Source organism: Gastrolobium bilobum, unplaced genomic scaffold (genome assembly GCF_033153095.1).
Source record: "Gastrolobium bilobum isolate Gb01-03AN ecotype WA unplaced genomic scaffold, APGP_CSIRO_Gbil_v1 utg2703, whole genome shotgun sequence".
Classification (NCBI taxonomy): Eukaryota; Viridiplantae; Streptophyta; class Magnoliopsida; order Fabales; family Fabaceae; genus Gastrolobium; species Gastrolobium bilobum.
In genome coordinates this window covers 368,521-386,746 of record NW_026898904.1, presented here as the reverse complement: position 1 = coordinate 386,746, position 18,226 = coordinate 368,521, and the positions used below count along the sequence as shown (strand labels likewise).

General features: G+C 32.6%; 1 protein-coding gene across 1 annotated transcript; it reads right to left on the bottom strand.

Moving 5' to 3' along the window:
- Nucleotides 1-7,486: 7,486 nt before the first annotated feature.
- On the bottom strand, nt 7,487-16,127 carry LOC133285285 (probable dolichyl pyrophosphate Glc1Man9GlcNAc2 alpha-1,3-glucosyltransferase). Its single transcript, XM_061482496.1, has 5 exons — nt 16,019-16,127; nt 13,856-14,761; nt 12,223-12,429; nt 10,712-10,949; nt 7,487-7,916 (listed from the first exon to the last, which is right to left on the bottom strand). Exons 2-5 carry the CDS (start codon nt 14,603-14,605, stop codon nt 7,504-7,506), a joined length of 1,608 nt encoding a protein of 535 aa, XP_061338480.1. The 5' UTR covers nt 14,606-14,761; nt 16,019-16,127; the 3' UTR covers nt 7,487-7,503.
- Nucleotides 16,128-18,226: the final 2,099 nt, after the last annotated feature.

Below are 18,226 nucleotides of genomic sequence, written 5' to 3'. Positions count from 1 at the left end.
GGATTTGTCTATCTTGTTCTGCAATTGTTGTTGCCTTTGCAACTGCAATTGTAGCGCCTCGTGCGTCAATGTGTGATTGTTTGTCATCGCTGTTAAGGTTGTTATTATGCCCTCTACCACCGCCGCCTCGACCTTGTCGTCCGCAACCTCGACCTCGATTGCCATTGTTCTGTTCAGCCATTTATGTGACAACTAGAGCCCTGATTACCAAATAATGCCAAAAAAGTGACCCATTGGCTAAAAAAAAGAAAACCTGAAAACAAAGATTGCGAAAAATGCTATTTCTCTTTTCTGAATTTTATTAACCAAAAACAACCCAAATAACAATAGTGTTTTCCAAGTCTTGAATAGGCAAAATAAAACAAAATGAAAATAAAATCAAATAGAATCAAAAAGGAATCATGCACAATCAAATTAAAGGAGATAACACACACTCAAATATAATCAAAGAAAGAACAAAAAAATAAATAACTAGTAATTATTTTAAGCAGCTGACACCTAATTTGAGATCTGTTAGATCAAAAAATATCAATGATGTCATATGCTTACAAATCAGAGTCGTTGATATTTTTTTATCTAATGACTCTCAAATGAGATGTCAAATTTTAAATTTGACACTGGTATCAAAGGATCCTACCCCATATATATATATATATGAGATATATTTAAATTATATTATTCTCTCTCTCTTTTGATACATTATTATTCTCTCTTTCAATTTTAAAAATTACACTCTTTTTTAAAGATATAAAATTTGATTTATTTATATATAAACGATTCTCTTAACAATAGTGAGCAATTATCGATGACCCATTGACATTTTTTCCTCTTTTGCAACTTCTAGTGTCACTAATAACTAATTTTGGGTGCTCACTATTAATTTTAAGATTTACAATGTAAAATAAAATTTTAAATACCTTCATTATATCATTTTATCAGCAAAAAAATTAAAATATTTCTATTTTAATAAATAATTACGAATACATAGTTGTTTTGAAATTATTTACGGATCTATTGCACTCATTCATGCCCAAATTAGGCGTGACTCGTCTGGTGTTGACATGTGGCACACAAAAATCAACTTACGAACCGTAAAACTTTGGAAAGCCATAACTTTTGACTCAGGTATCCAAATCAGGTAAAAAAAAATTTGATTACACAATTCGAAATCTACACAATGACACCTCATTTGACATATTTTATATTTCACAAAAACAATTCAAATTTGCAATAATGATATTATAAGAGCGTTTAAACCATAAGCCTCTGAGTTCTGCGTTTGTGATTTAATATAAAAAAAATAATAAAGATTTGATTTATGATTTAAATTAAAAAATCAAAAAATTTAATTTTTAATATAAAAATAAATAAAGATTTGGTTGGTGATTTAAATTAAAAAAATTAAAAAAGTATTATTAATAAGGAAAACAAAATAAAGATTTGATTTATGATTTAAACTCAAAAATCAATTTGAAAAATTTGTATTAATAAAGGAAATAATTAAATTAATATTCTAAATTTTAAGGAAGAAAATTTTTATTTTTGAAAACCATTCATAAGCTTCCAACGAATCCAGCCATAAAGACTCAGCCTTTGTTTTGTATCACAAACTTTTCCAAACTTTAGATGAACTAATCTACTTTTGTGCCATATTTATACTATCATTATTGCAAATTTGAACTGTGTTTGTGAGAGATAAAATATATCAAATGAGATGTCATTATGTAGATTTCGAAAAGTTATGTGGAATTAAAAAAGAATTACCTGCCTACCAAAAAAAAAAAAGAATTACCTGATTTGGATACCCGAGCCAAAAGTTATGGCCTTATGAAGTTTTACGGTTAAACTATTAATTTTTTGTGCCACGTGTCAACACCAGACGAGTCACGCCTAAATTAGGCGTGACTATTCACGCCCAAATTAGGCGTGACCATTCACGTCTAAATTAGGCGTGAATGCCTTGGGAGTCACGTTTAACTTAGGCGTGAATGGTCACGCCTAATTTGGACGTGAATGAGTGCAATAAATTCGTAAATAAGTTTGAAACAACAACTTATTCGTAATTATTTATTAATAAAGCAATATTTTAATTTTTTTTCCTCATTTTATCTTCTAAAGTCTTAATATTGATAATAATTATTCGAAACTAGCTATAAAAAGTATCTCATGTTGTGTTAGTTTTTTTATTTTTTATTGTTATATTTTGTGTGTATCTGTGTGCGCGCGCTTAACTCAACTTAAAAAGCTAAGTACTCATAAAGTGAGTTGCACAAACATAATAAAGGGTACTCAACCCATAATTTTAGCATATGTGAGATATCTTAACACCCGCTCCCATGCCAGGATAGATATCTAGAGCATGATTATAAATACTTTTGGAGGATGAATTCACAAGAGACACATATCTCCTCAAAGCCAAGGACATGTTATCTGGAATATGAGGTTAACAAGAGGCTTTGAAAAATCTGCGGGTAAACGCAACAGAATTATGGGAAAGCTATAATAACAAATTAGAATGATTTTGCTTAACCCCAAAAATTAGCTCATAAAATGATAATTGCAAAAGGATAATAGTTAGGATACTCAAACCATATATTAACATATTAGTGTGTGATATCTTTTTTTTTTTTTTTTTTTTGATAACAAGTGTGTGATATCTTAACATGTTGATAATTAGACGAAGAAAATTATTAAGGAGTCTTGTCAAAATTGCCCAAAAGAAATTGATTAAGAATTTCGGAGTACACTTAATATCGGTATATTAAATGTTCCGAACTACTTAACTAAAATAATAAGTATTTTCAATTTTCATGTTTTTCTAAAGATCGTATTTTGGAAATAGATAGAAACGAATTTTTTTTTTCTTTTTTCCGCAAGGACTTACAATGACGGCATATAAGATATATTGATAATATTCAAAATTATTTGTCACTTTATGTCTTTATCAACAAATAAGAGGGCATTTTCTTATTATTTAATAACAAGAGAGAATTCAGGTTTATTAATCAATGCTCCGTTCTAATTAATTTCAACTTGTATATTTCAATTATATGAGCCAAAATATTTCAATAAATATTATTATTTTCATGTATTGGGCTTACTGAAGGTGTAAAGTTGAATGATAACAATGGAAACAATGCTAGCCGAGATTCTTTTGAGAAAATAAGGCTATATTTGATTACTGTTTTTAAAAACAATTTTTTAGTTTTCAGAACAAAAAAACTTATTTGGTAAACCCTATTTTGTAAAAAAAGGAATTAAAAACTGTAATTACTTTTTTGTTTTTAGAATCAAATTTAGAGAACATGTCCGAGTTATTTTTGTTTTCTGTTTTGGTTTTTAACTTTCAAAATTAAAAAAAACACAAAAAACAACTGTTTTCATAATTATTCTACAAAACAGTTTTAAGAAAAAAAAAACTAAAATACAATCAAACAAACTCTTATCTTCTTTAAAAGGAGATTATTTTCTCAAAAAAAATATTGCTTACTATGTAAATTTTTGCTTTGGAGGAAGTTCACCTTACAAGTTTTTTTGATTAGGAACAACTTATCACACATGAGAAAGAAAGGATTTTTAATTATATCTACATTAATTATTATTACATATAACATAAGCCAAATTCTTTCATATTCCTCAGAACACCAAATCAATACAATCCTCTATACAAGAAAATGTATATGAACCCAGTGAGTAGCAAAGGGAAAGAAACAACACCCTTGTACAATAACGTAGACCTTTGTGGCTCCTCTTCCATAATAGGCTCCAATTTGAAAGAATTCGAGGATCTTCGACTCCTAGAATGAGATATTAAGAGGGCTGGTGCAACTTCACCGAAATTGTGGATGGATCTAATCTGTCTTACCATTTTAAATTAAACTCAAGAAAATTCTTTGTTCCTGGGTATAATATATAAGATTCTATTAAATATTGATTCAAGACCGAAGGCAAATTATTGAATAGAACAGGGAAGGTAACGTGAGTTATATATATTGAGGGTGCAAAGGTAATGTGATTTCGATCCCGGGAAAAGAGGACAAAACATGGGAAATCCAACGATATTAGATGGGAAGACTAAATTTTCAATGATGGAAAATAACTAAAATTGAGAATCTAGTTCGATTATGTCTTCCACAACAACTAGATATTAGGTGGGTTTTTTTTTTTTTTTACCTATTTGGGAGGAATTTATAGCAATAGATTCCTTTTTGTACTTTTGGTCAAAGCATTCCGTTATACGTGGTAGATTGATGATTTTGCCTCTCTTTTAAAATTAATTTATCATCTTGTTCCTTTTTTGTAAATTATATACCAACGTGTCCCTCTTTTTTAAATTATATATCAATATGTCCTGTTTGATCAAAGTTTAAGCAAACCCTTGTCCTTGAAAAGTCATTTACTTGAGTAAATAATTGGTAGAGTGGTGGTAGTACCATCTGTTTATTTTTCGTATATGGTTTTTGCTGAACACTTGAATAAGTAACTAAATCGAAAACCATTTTATATCATAGGATCAGATTAGTTCGTTGGGTCATCTGGTGAATTCGAACCTGAAATTATTCTTTTGCATTACAAAGAAAAACTCTTTTATTTTGGTAGTTAAGAACTCATATGTTTATAAGCTTGCATAAATATTGTTTTTTTCCCTTCCTAAATATAAATATTTTAAAATTTTACGTATGAATTCGTTAAAGAAAAATATATATAAAGCCTCTATTAAATTTTTTTGTTATTTTCGCTAAGCATTTTAGGTAAATCTAGTAAATGTTGATGAAGAGATTTAACTACAAAATGATAGATTAAAACAAAAAATTGCTATATTTAAATGAATTTTAAAAAAAAAAATTATTGCCTGAGTCTCTATCACATTCACTCTATATATAAAATCTCTCTCGAGTCGACCTTTCCATTTGACCGTTTTCCACAGTTCCACTCCTCACATTCACTCTATCACAGAATCACTGCTTGAGTCTCAACCATTCTTTTGCAGTTTTGCCCCTTAGTTGGTTGTCCTATATGCCTTTGCTTAGCAAATTACCTTGTTAAGAATTTTTTATTTGAATTATAGTAATGTTACATCCTCATGTAAGAATAATTATAAACTTGTCACTACATATAACTCAAAATGAATTGCATTTTTTTTATTCGAATTTCAAAACAGTATTATTTTAAGTTGTAAGAGTCTCTAGTAATAAGAGAAACATTTTTTTTCAAATATTAATAATTTTTTAAACAGTTTCACACTTTGAATTGAATTTTTTGCGTTAATATGAGAATATTTTGCTATGTAAAATATAAGTGAAATTATATTTACAACCTTGCTATCTTTACAATTATTTTTTGACTGTTAAATTAAAACTAAATTAATAATAATAAAATAACACCAACTAAGATTCATTAAATAATTACAAGGAGGATGTTAGGATAAAAATATTACAAGTTTAGTATGTGTGGTAAAATATTCATAATGACTAATCTTATATTCCATAACATTAGTAACTACCCTCAAATCATCTGATCTAGTACTTGCGACTAGGGATGTAAATGGGTTAGGCCGGCCTACAGGGACCTACGACCTAGTCTATATTAGGTCAGATTTAGCCTGTTACAAATAATAAAATAGAACAGGCCTAGACTTTTAAAAAAACTTATTTAGAAAATAGGCCATAGGCTTTTTTGTACATATCGGGCCTATAAATCTACAGGCCGACCTATATCATATTATTTATTTTAAATAAAATAAATAAAATTATTTTATTAATAAATTTGAATAATAAAGTTATATTATCTTAGTTATTTTTTTAATTGTAGAATGTTTAATAGGCTTAAATAGGCCAACAGGCCTAGGCCAAGATTTTTATTTTTTAAATATAGGTCAAGCCAGACTTGTAATTTGGGGCCTATCCAGGCTAGGCCAGACCAAATGTTGTTTATATAGGCTTGGCCTATGTAAGTCAAACCCTAGCCTAGTCTATTTACACCCCTAGTTGCTACTCACCACAATCCATGTAGTGGTTATCAAAAACTCAACCACACTTATTTTGGGTTTTTATCATTAAAAGTCAAATGGGTCCAACCCAATAAGGAACACAATTAGGGTTCTCTTTGTGTGAAGCATCAACAACACTTTGAAAGGTGAATGAAAGGGAAAATAGTAGCTAAGAAAAGGGAAACCAGTCATTGAAAATTTGAAACTAAAACCGTGAGAAGAAAGGGTAGGTGTAGTCTTTGATCATTCTTCGATATCTCCTTCATCTGTCGTCTGATTGAGCCAAAACATTTCAGCACATTCTTGACTCATCTTTCTTTATATCCAACGTTGGCTTTTTTGATTGGAGGTTTGCATCATCACCAAAAATTTCCTAGCTGAAGTGGTTCAAGTGTAGGATTCTGCAGTAGACAGCGATCTTGCGAGAAGGCTTTCTCTTAAATGCACCATTGGATCGAACTCAAACTTTGACAAAAGTTAGAGCACATCTGATACTAGAATTTCACTATTTAGATTGTCGATTGGAGCTTTCAAGAAGGATTCGTGCAACTACAAACAGAGAATGTTAGTATTCCTGCTCTTTTCGGGTAGTGAGGTTCAAAGGAGAATATCTCTTTGGTCAATTTGTTCCTCTCTTGTAGTTATTTAATCTGACCGTTGGGATTTTGGAGTTAGATAGTTTTTGGTACAACTTGTTAAAGTTGTTTGTTGGTGTTCTTGCTAAATTGTAATTCATGTTGAAACCTTATAATCTCAATTTATTGATAGTGAAAAATTTAGTTGAACTTTGAAACTAGTCCAGTAGTTTTTATTGCTCACGTTGAGAAAGTTTTTCATGTTAAACAATTGTTTTATGTTATTTTGTTCTTAGTTCTTACATAGTTATTGAAATATTTATTTTTGCTGGTGATAAATCATTCTTAACAGGTCCTGGAATGAAAAATTGGTATTGATTTCAAAACAACTTGGTTGTTATCGGCCGTTGACAATGGATAGCAACGGCCAAAGTCACCGCTGACCATCCCCATCAACCATTGCTTTTGTATGTCGTAAGCTGGTCACCTTCCATTACTAAACAATTAGGTACCGGACTCGTTAACTTATCTCTTAAGTAAGCAAGCAAAGGTATGTATATTCTTAAATTTTTATTGGATTAAGATTAGGATGTATTTTAAGTTAAATAAAAAATAAATACTCTTATTAGATGTCTTTAAAGACAAATTCACTTTAAATTAGTCCTTTTTCATTCTTAATTGATCCCTTCAGCTAGTTAAACCACCCGGCAATATGAAGTTAGAATCTGGGCAGTACCTTCCTAGAAACACACCTAGCTATACTACCTTGAAACCTGAGACGGAGACACAGGCAGGATCAAATCATTCTTCAATTAGGGTTTAATAATATTTATATCAAACAATGACTTAAGAAAAAAAAAATCCGAAGGTTCACTCTTGAAATTTTGCTTCTAAAAGTTCATTAAAAAAATTCAATATCGACTACAAAAAATCCAATATTTAAACAGATTTAACTATGGATCTTAACTGCCAGATCCAAGAGTACAAGATCCCAAAAGCACAGTATATGGAGATCAACATAAGTGGCGCAAATGCAAGCTTATCACCCAAAAGTAGAGGGTGTAAAAATTGGCCCCATATCTCTACAACTACTAGACCTACCAGATAAATCCTCTCAGTCCAGCCAATAACAAAACCTCCTTTCTTCACAGCTGCACTTGAACTACCTCCAGATCCAAGTTGATCGACTTGTTTCTTTGTATGACCAGTTGGCGCTCTTCTTGTTTCAGCCCCATCATAAAATTGTGCTGAAAAGCCTGACCACATCAAAATGGAGTGCAAAAGCAGCAACAGAACTTTGATAGGATACTCTCGTGCCTCAAATAAAAGCGGAAAAAGTGAATAGCAGGATACTGCACACACAACGTAATCTGTGTGAATTCAAAGAAACAAAAATGGAAAAAGAATAGCATTGACATCAAAATTATGTGACTCGCAATTTCTGCTTCTTTAGCATCAAAAAACATTCTCACTCATTGAAAGCAGAATTTTTTATAGCAAACATAGAGCCAAGTTAAAGGAGGATCTGGAAAGTATAATTTGTTTCTTGGTTTGCTCTTATCTTTTATTCTGCTTGATTAATGTTGTGCAAGATGGAAATTATATTTGCTTGCTTTATATTTTGTTCTTAGCTGTAGTTGGGTTATGAAAATTATGAATCTCAGCAGTGTGAAGAACATACAGAAACGGGGCAGAGGATTACCAACCTATGAAGGGTGTAACAAGATTTATGTGACAATTACATTAGCAGTCGTGGTTCTACAAATTGTGTCAAAGGTTTGAAATCACGCACTGTTTCTAAACGTTTTGTGGATTGTAGATGATATTCACAAAAACAAGATTCCCAGAAAAAGATAAAGTTGATCTAGAATTTTTGTATGGCTTATTCTGTTGTGAGAAATCCATATACACTTGACAACTAATTGAAACTGTTTTAGCCATGCTCATGTAATTTCACGTCTTCAACAGTTTTAAGCATAACTAAATCATATGTCATTATCAGAAAATATCAGATCAGAGCCAACACAAACTCAGCCATTACAAGAAAAGGTAATTATTTCACCCCTTTCGTAAGGTGTCAGTATCCCTGTGTGAAGTTCACCCAAAAGCAGACGGAAAAATGACCACAGAACAACCAAAAAGTAAGAATTATGAGAAAAAAGTGTTTATTCTCATGGGCTGTTGAGAGAGGTAGAGGGTGGGAGGAAACAAAAAGATGGGAACAACCATACAACAAATGTTTCTTCTTCCTGTCTTGTTTTTATTTTCCTATCTCTTAAATTAATCCCATCTTTCTCCTCATATTTTCTCCCCATGTGTTTCAATTCTGATCCTTCAAATCTGACACACTTTCTCTTTAATAAATGATAGATTTTACCTTACAAACTCATGATGTTATTACTATATGAATCACAAATTTTGGTCTGCGTTAAATAAAAAGGGCGAAAAAGTCTAATTTATACCCTTTAATGTTACGCGATATGCAGTTTAGTCCTTCAAAAATATGCGAAAAGATCCTCAAACCTAACATGTGTGATGACATGATCTTGCCTAACATTCATCTTGTTGAGATATATAAACCATTAATGTAGCCTCATCCAACAGCTTAAGCTTTTAGATTGAATTGGTTTTTTACATGGTATCAAAGCCTCGGTGTACCGGGTTCGATCCTCACCGCCCCCCACTTTCTTTCTAGTGGAATTTCTTTTTGCGCATGGGTAGGTGGGCCTGTGTATTGTCCACCCTTCAAGCTCAGTGAACTCTCGTGTGAGGGGGCGTGTTGAGATATATAAAACCATTAATGTAGCCTCACCCAACAGCTTAAACTTTTGGGTTGAATTGGTTCTTTACACATCTAAAATTTGGCAGAAATTGTTGTGGTCAGAATTTTCATTTTCACACGACAATCTCCATCAAATTTTGGACGGATGTTAGTCAAGACGACTATTTCACACGTTAAGAAGTTAAAGGACCACCCCACATATTTTAAAAATTTAAGAACTAAATTACATATCGTGAAACGTTGTGTAAAGAAACATTCTAACCCAAAAGCTTAAGCTATTAGGTGAAGGCCACATTAATAATTTTATATTATGTTTCTCTAACACGCCCCCTCATACAAGAGCCCATTGGGCTTGAAGGGTGGATAGCACAGGCCCTGCCTACCTATATTATGAAACTCCACAATATTTATTTATTTATTAATAGAATGAGAGCAGTAAAAATTGAACTCATGATCACTTGATCAATGAGGCTGTGATACCATGTAAAGAAGTAAAAACCATTTAAACCTCAAAACTTAATTTATTAGGCGAAGGTCACATTAATAGTTTTATATTATATTTCTCTAACAAATTGAAATGTGTAAATAATAGACTTTTTCCAATAAAAAATGTGTCATATATAATTTGCTGAAATAGAAAACTGAAAGAGAAAGATGCTAGAAGCATAGCACTACTATTTTGTTCTCTCTATTTAATTTTCAATAATTAGAATCATTCAAAATGTGGCCATCAGAATTGTTGTAACATACTAACATCGCAGTCTTCATAATGCGGACATCAGAATTTTGATTGGCAATTTTTACTAGGTTACTTATGAAGAAATATGCATGGGTTTCAATTGTATCGATTCTCATGTAATGTATTAATAAGACTACGTATCATTTGAAGGCTTTACTGTTTATTTTTATGATTTTAAAAATGCTTTTATTTTTCCTTTTAAATGATCCAAAGGGGACTAAAAGTCTTACTGCACAACACCTATGAACCTAGCATCTGAGAAGTCTACACCTAGGCACCAAAAACAATAGATGGAGCATTATTCACAGCTCGCAAAAAAGATAGAATAGGAAAGGGCCAAATTTGCAAGACTACTGCCAATTGACAAACAACCTCGAAAAAAAAAAAAATCACATTTAGTAAAATATTATCTTCAAAGGAGACATGCATCACTTGTGTTTTCCACAAGTAATGTAAAAAGTTATACGTAATTACCAGTGCATGCACCAAGACACACATTTTTCATAAAATTTATTTCATTTTATTTATATATTTTTAAGAAAAATTAATATCTAAAAAAGAGAGAAATAAAGGAAAAGAAAAGCATCAGAAGCCAGCAAACAAATCAATAAGCAATAAAAACATACCTATTGACAGTAAAAAGTAATGCTTTGCATCCTCCAGTGTTTGTGCTGCAAAAAGGGCAAGTGGTATTACAAAATGGAGTGATGCCTTCTCATGCACATGCCACCCAAAAAGAAAACCACAGGTATAAGCATAGGCTATCCATCTACTAAACATTTGGGGCTGTGGATTCTTCCAAGCCTTGAGAAGACAAGGAGATAGGGCAAGCAGAACCATTATAAAAGTCATGAATGGTGTGATCTGCAGATTAGTTAATAGAAAAATGAATTCTTTGATGAAACTTTTGAATAATGAAAAGCAAAAAGGTATAACTAAACACAGCTGTTATATTGTAGTCGTAGATTCAAACAACCAGTCATCAAGCTCTGTTGCTGATGTCAAGTGAACAGCAGCTTCTTTGAAGTTGCAATGCTTTGATGAAATTTTAGAATAACGAAAAGTAAAGTGGCAAAACTAAACTCAACTGATATACCAGTTATCAAGCTCAATTGCTGTTGTCAATTGAACAGCACATCTTGGAAGTTATAACGGCTAGCATAGAATGTGTAAAATATAAAAGCTAATATTACTCATCTCCTACCAATTATAAAGTTTCACAAACATCATTTCTTGATGTGGGACCGGTGCTGATTTTGAGTAATCAATTTGTGCCTGCAATGTGAATATTTTTATTTGTGATCTATATTTATACTCTTGGAAAATGAGAATTAAATTACTAATATTGTCAACTAGTTATCCAGCTTGGTTGCTGATATCAATTGAACAGGAGCATCTAGGAACTTGCATTGGCTAGCCTAGAATGTTTAAAAGAAGCTAATATCATGCATTCTCCTACCGAAGATCATGCTGATTCTGGTCAAATGAACAGAATCAATTAAGAGTTATTCTGATTTAGCAATCAATGCAACAGATTGATTTGGGAATTCCAATTATTTCCTTATTTAGCTAGACTGTTTAGTTTCTATAACTAGATAGATCCTATTCTGATCTTTGGATACCAGATTTTGGTCCTAAAATAATGGGTAAAGATACCCAACACTTGTATATATAATGTTACACCAAATTCCATCATCTGATCCTTTACCTACCAATTATAATGTTTCATGAATATCACATCTTGATGTTGGACTCGTGCTGATTTTGAGTTATCAAGTTCTACCTCCCTTGTAAACATTTTTATTTATGATCTATATTTCTATTCTTAGAAAGTGATATAAGGATCATTCAGGGAATCAGCAACATTTTCAACAAAATTAAAAATAATTTTCCAATATGGTGCATGATTACAAGCTTAAAGAAAAGATATAACACCACCATCCCCCTTCTCCTACTAATAAAAAGCATACAGCAAAGCAAACATAGTATTTCAATCCTCTGTTCTAATGCAAGCACGTGATCAGCTTAACATGGGGGATAACATCTCCTTGTGTGTGTTTGTGGTTTTTTTTTTTTTTTCTGCTTCATAACAAACAAATTTATTCAAAGAACAAAATAACACATAAGTAAACCTTACCTGAGGTAGTACAGAAAAAGGTGAGGAATCCCCTACTAGTCCAGCAGTGAACGAAGCTGCTGGTGTCTGGATATTAAACCCAAGTTTTCTGAATGTGAAAGCAATTCCTTTGTCTGACATGATATAGAATACCCAAAAATTTGGGGCCCAGTATGCGTGGCAAAGCCCCCTGCCAAATGGAAACAATCGTCGGATGACTTGTTGTATCTGCAATTTATGATTTGAATAATCAATAATGCAAAGAGAGCATATGAAATAACTTCACTTCTCTACAGAGGAAAGTGAAGTAATACAAGAATTTAACCAAGAAGGATGAAGGTTCTTCCTGCTAACTTGATCATGCAAAGTTGGTAATTCATAATTGGTAAACTAGATAAAAGATAATATAATTCTTTGCAGAGTCTTGCCATGCAGTAGTCTCAATTGGATATATAGTTCAGGTGGTAATTTAAATTGGATTTATTGTTTCTTGTTCTGGTTCAGTGGAAGAGCTTCTACTAAAAAAGCATTTGATTGCTAACTCGAAAGGTAAAATGCTCAGATATGATAAAGTTAAGTACGCTAGTAAAACTCATTAGTAGAAGCTCTTCCACTGAACCAAAACAAGACAATAAAACCAAATTAAATAACCACTTGAACTACATATCCAACTAGGCATAAGTCAAAACATAACATTTTCTATGGTTATGTTATTTCGATTTCAGTGGTGTTTAGAGCTAGTGGTATCCTAAAAAAAGAAATTGGAATCCCGAGATATTAAATGTAGCTAGGCACCAGGATCTCATAATTCTAAGGGAAAACTAACGGGAAGGATCACAAATAATAGAGAATTAAAGGTGAAGGACCAATAACCATTCTTGTAATGGCAATGACCTTCAGAATGGTTAATTGGTTATTCCCATAAATTTGTATATAGCGTTCCTTTTATGTTAATTTTCCCTAATACTAATACATGGATTTCAACTGGCAGATCTTATTTACTTTCTATTTAGTTGAATATTGTGGTATTCAATTTTTCCAGAATAAAGAACTCACCTGTTTTTTGACAGGCTTGCTAAGAATGTATTTGAAGATAATTTATTACACACCAGCACTAATAAACATGCAATTTCTGCCATGCAAGCTGACAACTAGATAATTTCCATACGCTGTCAAAATACTACAAATCAACACCAATTACCCATCTAAATGAGGGTCCACCACATGAGCTAACTTGTAGATTTGATTAATCAGTTGCACCTAAAATTCTTATAAGTCTTCTTTTAAGAAAGCCATCAATTTCAAATTAGTCAATCGCAAGGATTTATCAAAAACATAGGGAACACAGTGTTGAATAATATATTCTATTTTAGGAAATAGATCCCATATTTCAAGATTATAATTCTGTAATTATTTAGCTAGATTTGATTAGATTTATTTTTTATTTTGCAGTTATATTATATCCTTTTATTATTGGTTGTAAATCCTATATAAATGAATTGGGGCTGATATAATTTTCTCAATACATTATAAAATTCCGCCCAATACACAGCATCACATATGGGCAAGACAAAATAATGAAGATTACCAAAAAAAAAAAAAAAAGACAAAATAATGACCAAGGATCAATCTAAGATGTAAAAGTTATATTTACCTGCCCAAGGTGGAAAAATGGCCCAAATGCAGATGCAAACACTGCAACAACCACACCTCCCATAATCAAAAGTCGACTGAAGCCTCTTACCACTCCACCCCAACAATAGTGCCTCAACAAATAAACAAAATAAACCGGGGCTGCCACTGCAAATAAATGCTTAAAGCACAAGAGAACAGCAAAAATAAACCCACCTAACAAATCCCTTCCTTCCTCCAAATATGATATTGAAATCAACAAAATCCCAATGAGAAATCCATTATACTGAAAATGTATATGGTCCACTATAAAAAGCATCGGTGACCAAATAACCAATAACCAGATCAACTTTTGCTTTCTTGAATCCAGATTCCGAGTGAGTCTGTAAACTCCATAAAGAAGTGACAAATCAGAGAGTATCACAGTAACTCTCTGGAAAACAACTGCCTTGTTTGAGCTATAATTCAGGCCCTCCTGAAGGTGCACTATTTGGGGATCAATGAGATGAGCAAAAATGGATAGAATGTGTTCAAAATAGGAAAAGAATGGTGGGTAATCAAGAGTCCATGGACTGGTCTCATCAAAGTACCACTGGGAAAGAGGGAGGGAGTGGGTCAATGCCAGCCAGTTGCGATGCACCTCAAAGTCTGTACTACGGTACGATGGGAAAAGGAGAACTTTTATGCAAGTAGCTACAAAAAAGAACCACCAGAGAATTTTGGGGCTACAAGAATCGTAAACTTCTTTGAATCTTAGTTTCTCTTTTCCCATGCTAGATGATGGGAGTGATAAAAGGAAAAAGTGTACAGATGTTGTATTTAATACATAAACCCAACAAGGCAAATTTTGTATACTTAAACAAGTTAGATTGGTTTTCAACCAAATATGGAGACTATATAGATGGAAATCACGATCCTTTCGAACTTCCTGCAAAAAAGTCAGCAGAGTTACCAAGAAAGCTTTTGGGAGTATCCTTTACGGCCAATATGTTTGAAGGACAGATTATTTACATTATGACCTTTAATACTTCTTCATATGCATATCTATTAGTAATAGGTACAGACCATTGATTTGATTATGTTTTGATTTAAGAAGTTAAAATCAATTTTAATATGGCTTGGCAATGAATTTACCCTTGTCAAGTTTTTATTCTTCGATAAAAGAAGAGATATTATTAGAGAGAAGAAAGATGAAGTACAATTAGGGGGAAGGATAAAACATCCTTCATAAAAAAAGAAAAAAGAAAAAAACTAAACTAAACTAAAAACTGAGATAACAATAAATCTCAAGAGTGCATCAAGGCTGTTAAAATTCTCCATATTTTGGAAATGGAGACACCTCTAAAAAATCCAGGAGAAAAGCACCAAAGACAAGCCAATAAAATAATCTTGTTCAACAATAGATTTAAAGACAAAGTGTCATTGAAAATGGGGGTACTCCGCTCAAACCAAATTCACCAAAGAACTGTAAAAATTGATGTCTAAAATTTTATCTTCCTTACCCTGAACAAAACCATAAAATCCAGTCAAAAGTAATTGTTCCAAAGTGATACAACCCGCCCAAAGTTCACCAAACAAATTTGCAATTGTTCTCAAGTTCAACTCAAAACTGAACCATATAAACATATTAATCAATTGATTCCAGAAAGACCAAACTGAAACTTCGCAAAATAGGGTCAAAAAATTACACTTCGACCTACAATAAGAAGATTCAGGGGTAGGAAGTGTTCTTTAGACATGAACCACGCCAAACAAGACAAATTCAAAAAAAAAAAAAGGACAAAAAAAAAGGACAAAAATGCAAAAGCATGAAACTACATAGTGAGAAAGGGCATATGCACAACAATTAAAAAGCACACGAATAAGCAACAAAAAGCCGAGAGACAATGGTGACAGGTAAGCGATGCGTATATCCACTTAGCACAAACAGCAAGACACCTTGTTTACATTAGATCCAATTCTCAAGCAGCAGCAACAACAATCTTAATACATTTTGCAATCCAATTCAAGTTTAAATCTCAGCTACTCGGTGAAACCGAGAAAATTCAAAACACCGGTTACATAAACACTAGAGATTTGACCCAAAAATGAAACCCTAAATTGAGAAGAATTCAACGCTTGAATGGAAATGTGTGTGTGAGAGAGAGAGAGAGAGAGAGAGAGAGAGAGAGAGAGAGAACGTTACCTGGTAGCAGGTGAGGGATCAACTGTGCCACCGGAGCTGATAACCTCTTCCCTCGTGTATATATATATATATATCTCTCTCTCTTCTCAGTTTCAGAAGCAAATGAAATTCATGAGTGGAGGAGAGTGGAGATGAAGCTTAGCTGATTTAAGCGAGTGTCAGCGCGTGGCCCTCACTGCGAATACCCCATGCTGAGTTTGGTAGTGGAGAAAAAAAAGTTACATATTAGAAAAGTTAATTTCCCGTGTTATCAAAAAGCTATTTCCTAGATTAAAATATTAGCGACAATGTTTGGTTAATTTTATTAATGTTATATTTAGTTAATGAGTTTATTTTTTCTACTATCAACGTAGATAAGTTATTTATATTAAATTTAAAATAATATTACTTTGGAATAAAAAGATAATTATAATTTATTTCAGAATTATAATAAATATTTTTATATAATTTTTTAATTCAAAACAATATCGTTTTGATATCGACTGTCACCGTAAATAACTGTGTAAAATATTGGTGATAATTTTATAAAACTAACCGCCGCATTGTTGCCTTCTCCTAACCAAGAATTACTCTTTAGAGTATATCTTCAGTCACAAAACATCACGTACTTACAAAATCAATCAACCAAGGAATGAAAAACCGAAACAAAAAAAACACACAAAAACTTGTCGTCTTGTTTGAGTTCAATTTCCAAACGAAAAGTGAGTCCGCATGTTTACTGAACTTTCTTTTTACAAATTCGAAATCACTCTTTTCTTCTCGCAAGTTAGTTGCACACACATGCTGAGGAAGATTCGAGTTTCGTTGGCAAGGACTATTTGTGGATCTATTTCACCGCCATTTTAGGAGTGGTTCTGTTTGTTCTCAACGTTGGCTTCGACAAAGCTTTTGTGATGCTATTTTAGGGATTTTCTTTGCTAGAGTAAGAAGAACAACCATTGATTCATGTAGCTGAAGAAGCTGCCCGAGCCATGTCAAAGGAAGGAGAACATGGACGAACAGGGGCGAAGAGACGAGGTATCTTACATCAATGGCTTTTTGACCTATATAATTCAAAATCACGAATGTTTGACCTATATAATTCTATGACAATACTATTGTCCATAATAATGCATGGCAACGTGACACCTGAGGCACCGTTTTGAGAGATGGTAGCTCCAAGACCGTTTGTAATGCATGGCAACGCGCCATCAGATGCACCGTTTTGAGAGACGGTAGGTCCAAGACCGTTTGTAGGTAGGTAACACGTCCCTCCAACAGACGTGTATCACAAACGATAGAATTTGCAGTCCTTAGAAACGGCACTGCACCAATCGTGATTGTTTGATGTGATATACTGAAAACGGTACTGACTAAGATGCGTCCAGAGATGGTAGGGTCAGCAGCATTTTATGAATAAGACAGCCACGGATGCCTGAACGCGTCACTGAGCGCGCCGCTTTCTGGAAACGGTAGATAAGCCAACGTATTGCAAGTAAGACAACCCACTCCCGAAAATGGTACCTACCATAGCGTTGTTAAAAAGATACTTTACTCACAAATATTAGGTCACATTTTGCGTGTGGGTGCTGTTATGATTTGTAAAATTTTCTTGCTTTCTGGAGCTATAAATACCTGTATTGCTTAGTTAATATCGGTTGTGTTCCTCTCCCATGTATACTGGTTATTTCGTGTGAGTGCTGTTATGATTTGTAAAATTTTCTTGCTTCCTGCAGCAATAAATACCTGTATTGTTTAGTTAATATCGATTGTGTTCCCCTCCCATGTATACTGGCTGGGGTTTTGTAATGTGATTTAATGTTATGATCTTGAAATATTTTTGTTATCAGAGTTAGTCTGTTGTTCTTCTTCTGATAATACTACATCGTGTTTTGTTTCTTATATTCTTCTGTCTGTGCAATTATTTTTATTTCACCTTCTATCGCAAATTTTGTTTACCAGTTCGTGTACTTGTATCACAAAAAATGAGTTCAAATTTACAAATAGTTTGTGCACTTCTATACTATAATGGTAGAAAGGTAATGGGTCGTCGTGATGTAACCTTTGAAGGTGAAAAAAGAACAATGCGAATTACACATGGTACTAGTTTTGAGCAGTTAAAGATAAACATTCATCATAAATTGGAATTACATGAAAATTGATTTATTTTTGAAGTGACTGTAAGAGCTCTTGCTGGCAATAAAGAGTATACAGCAATATCAATTACAG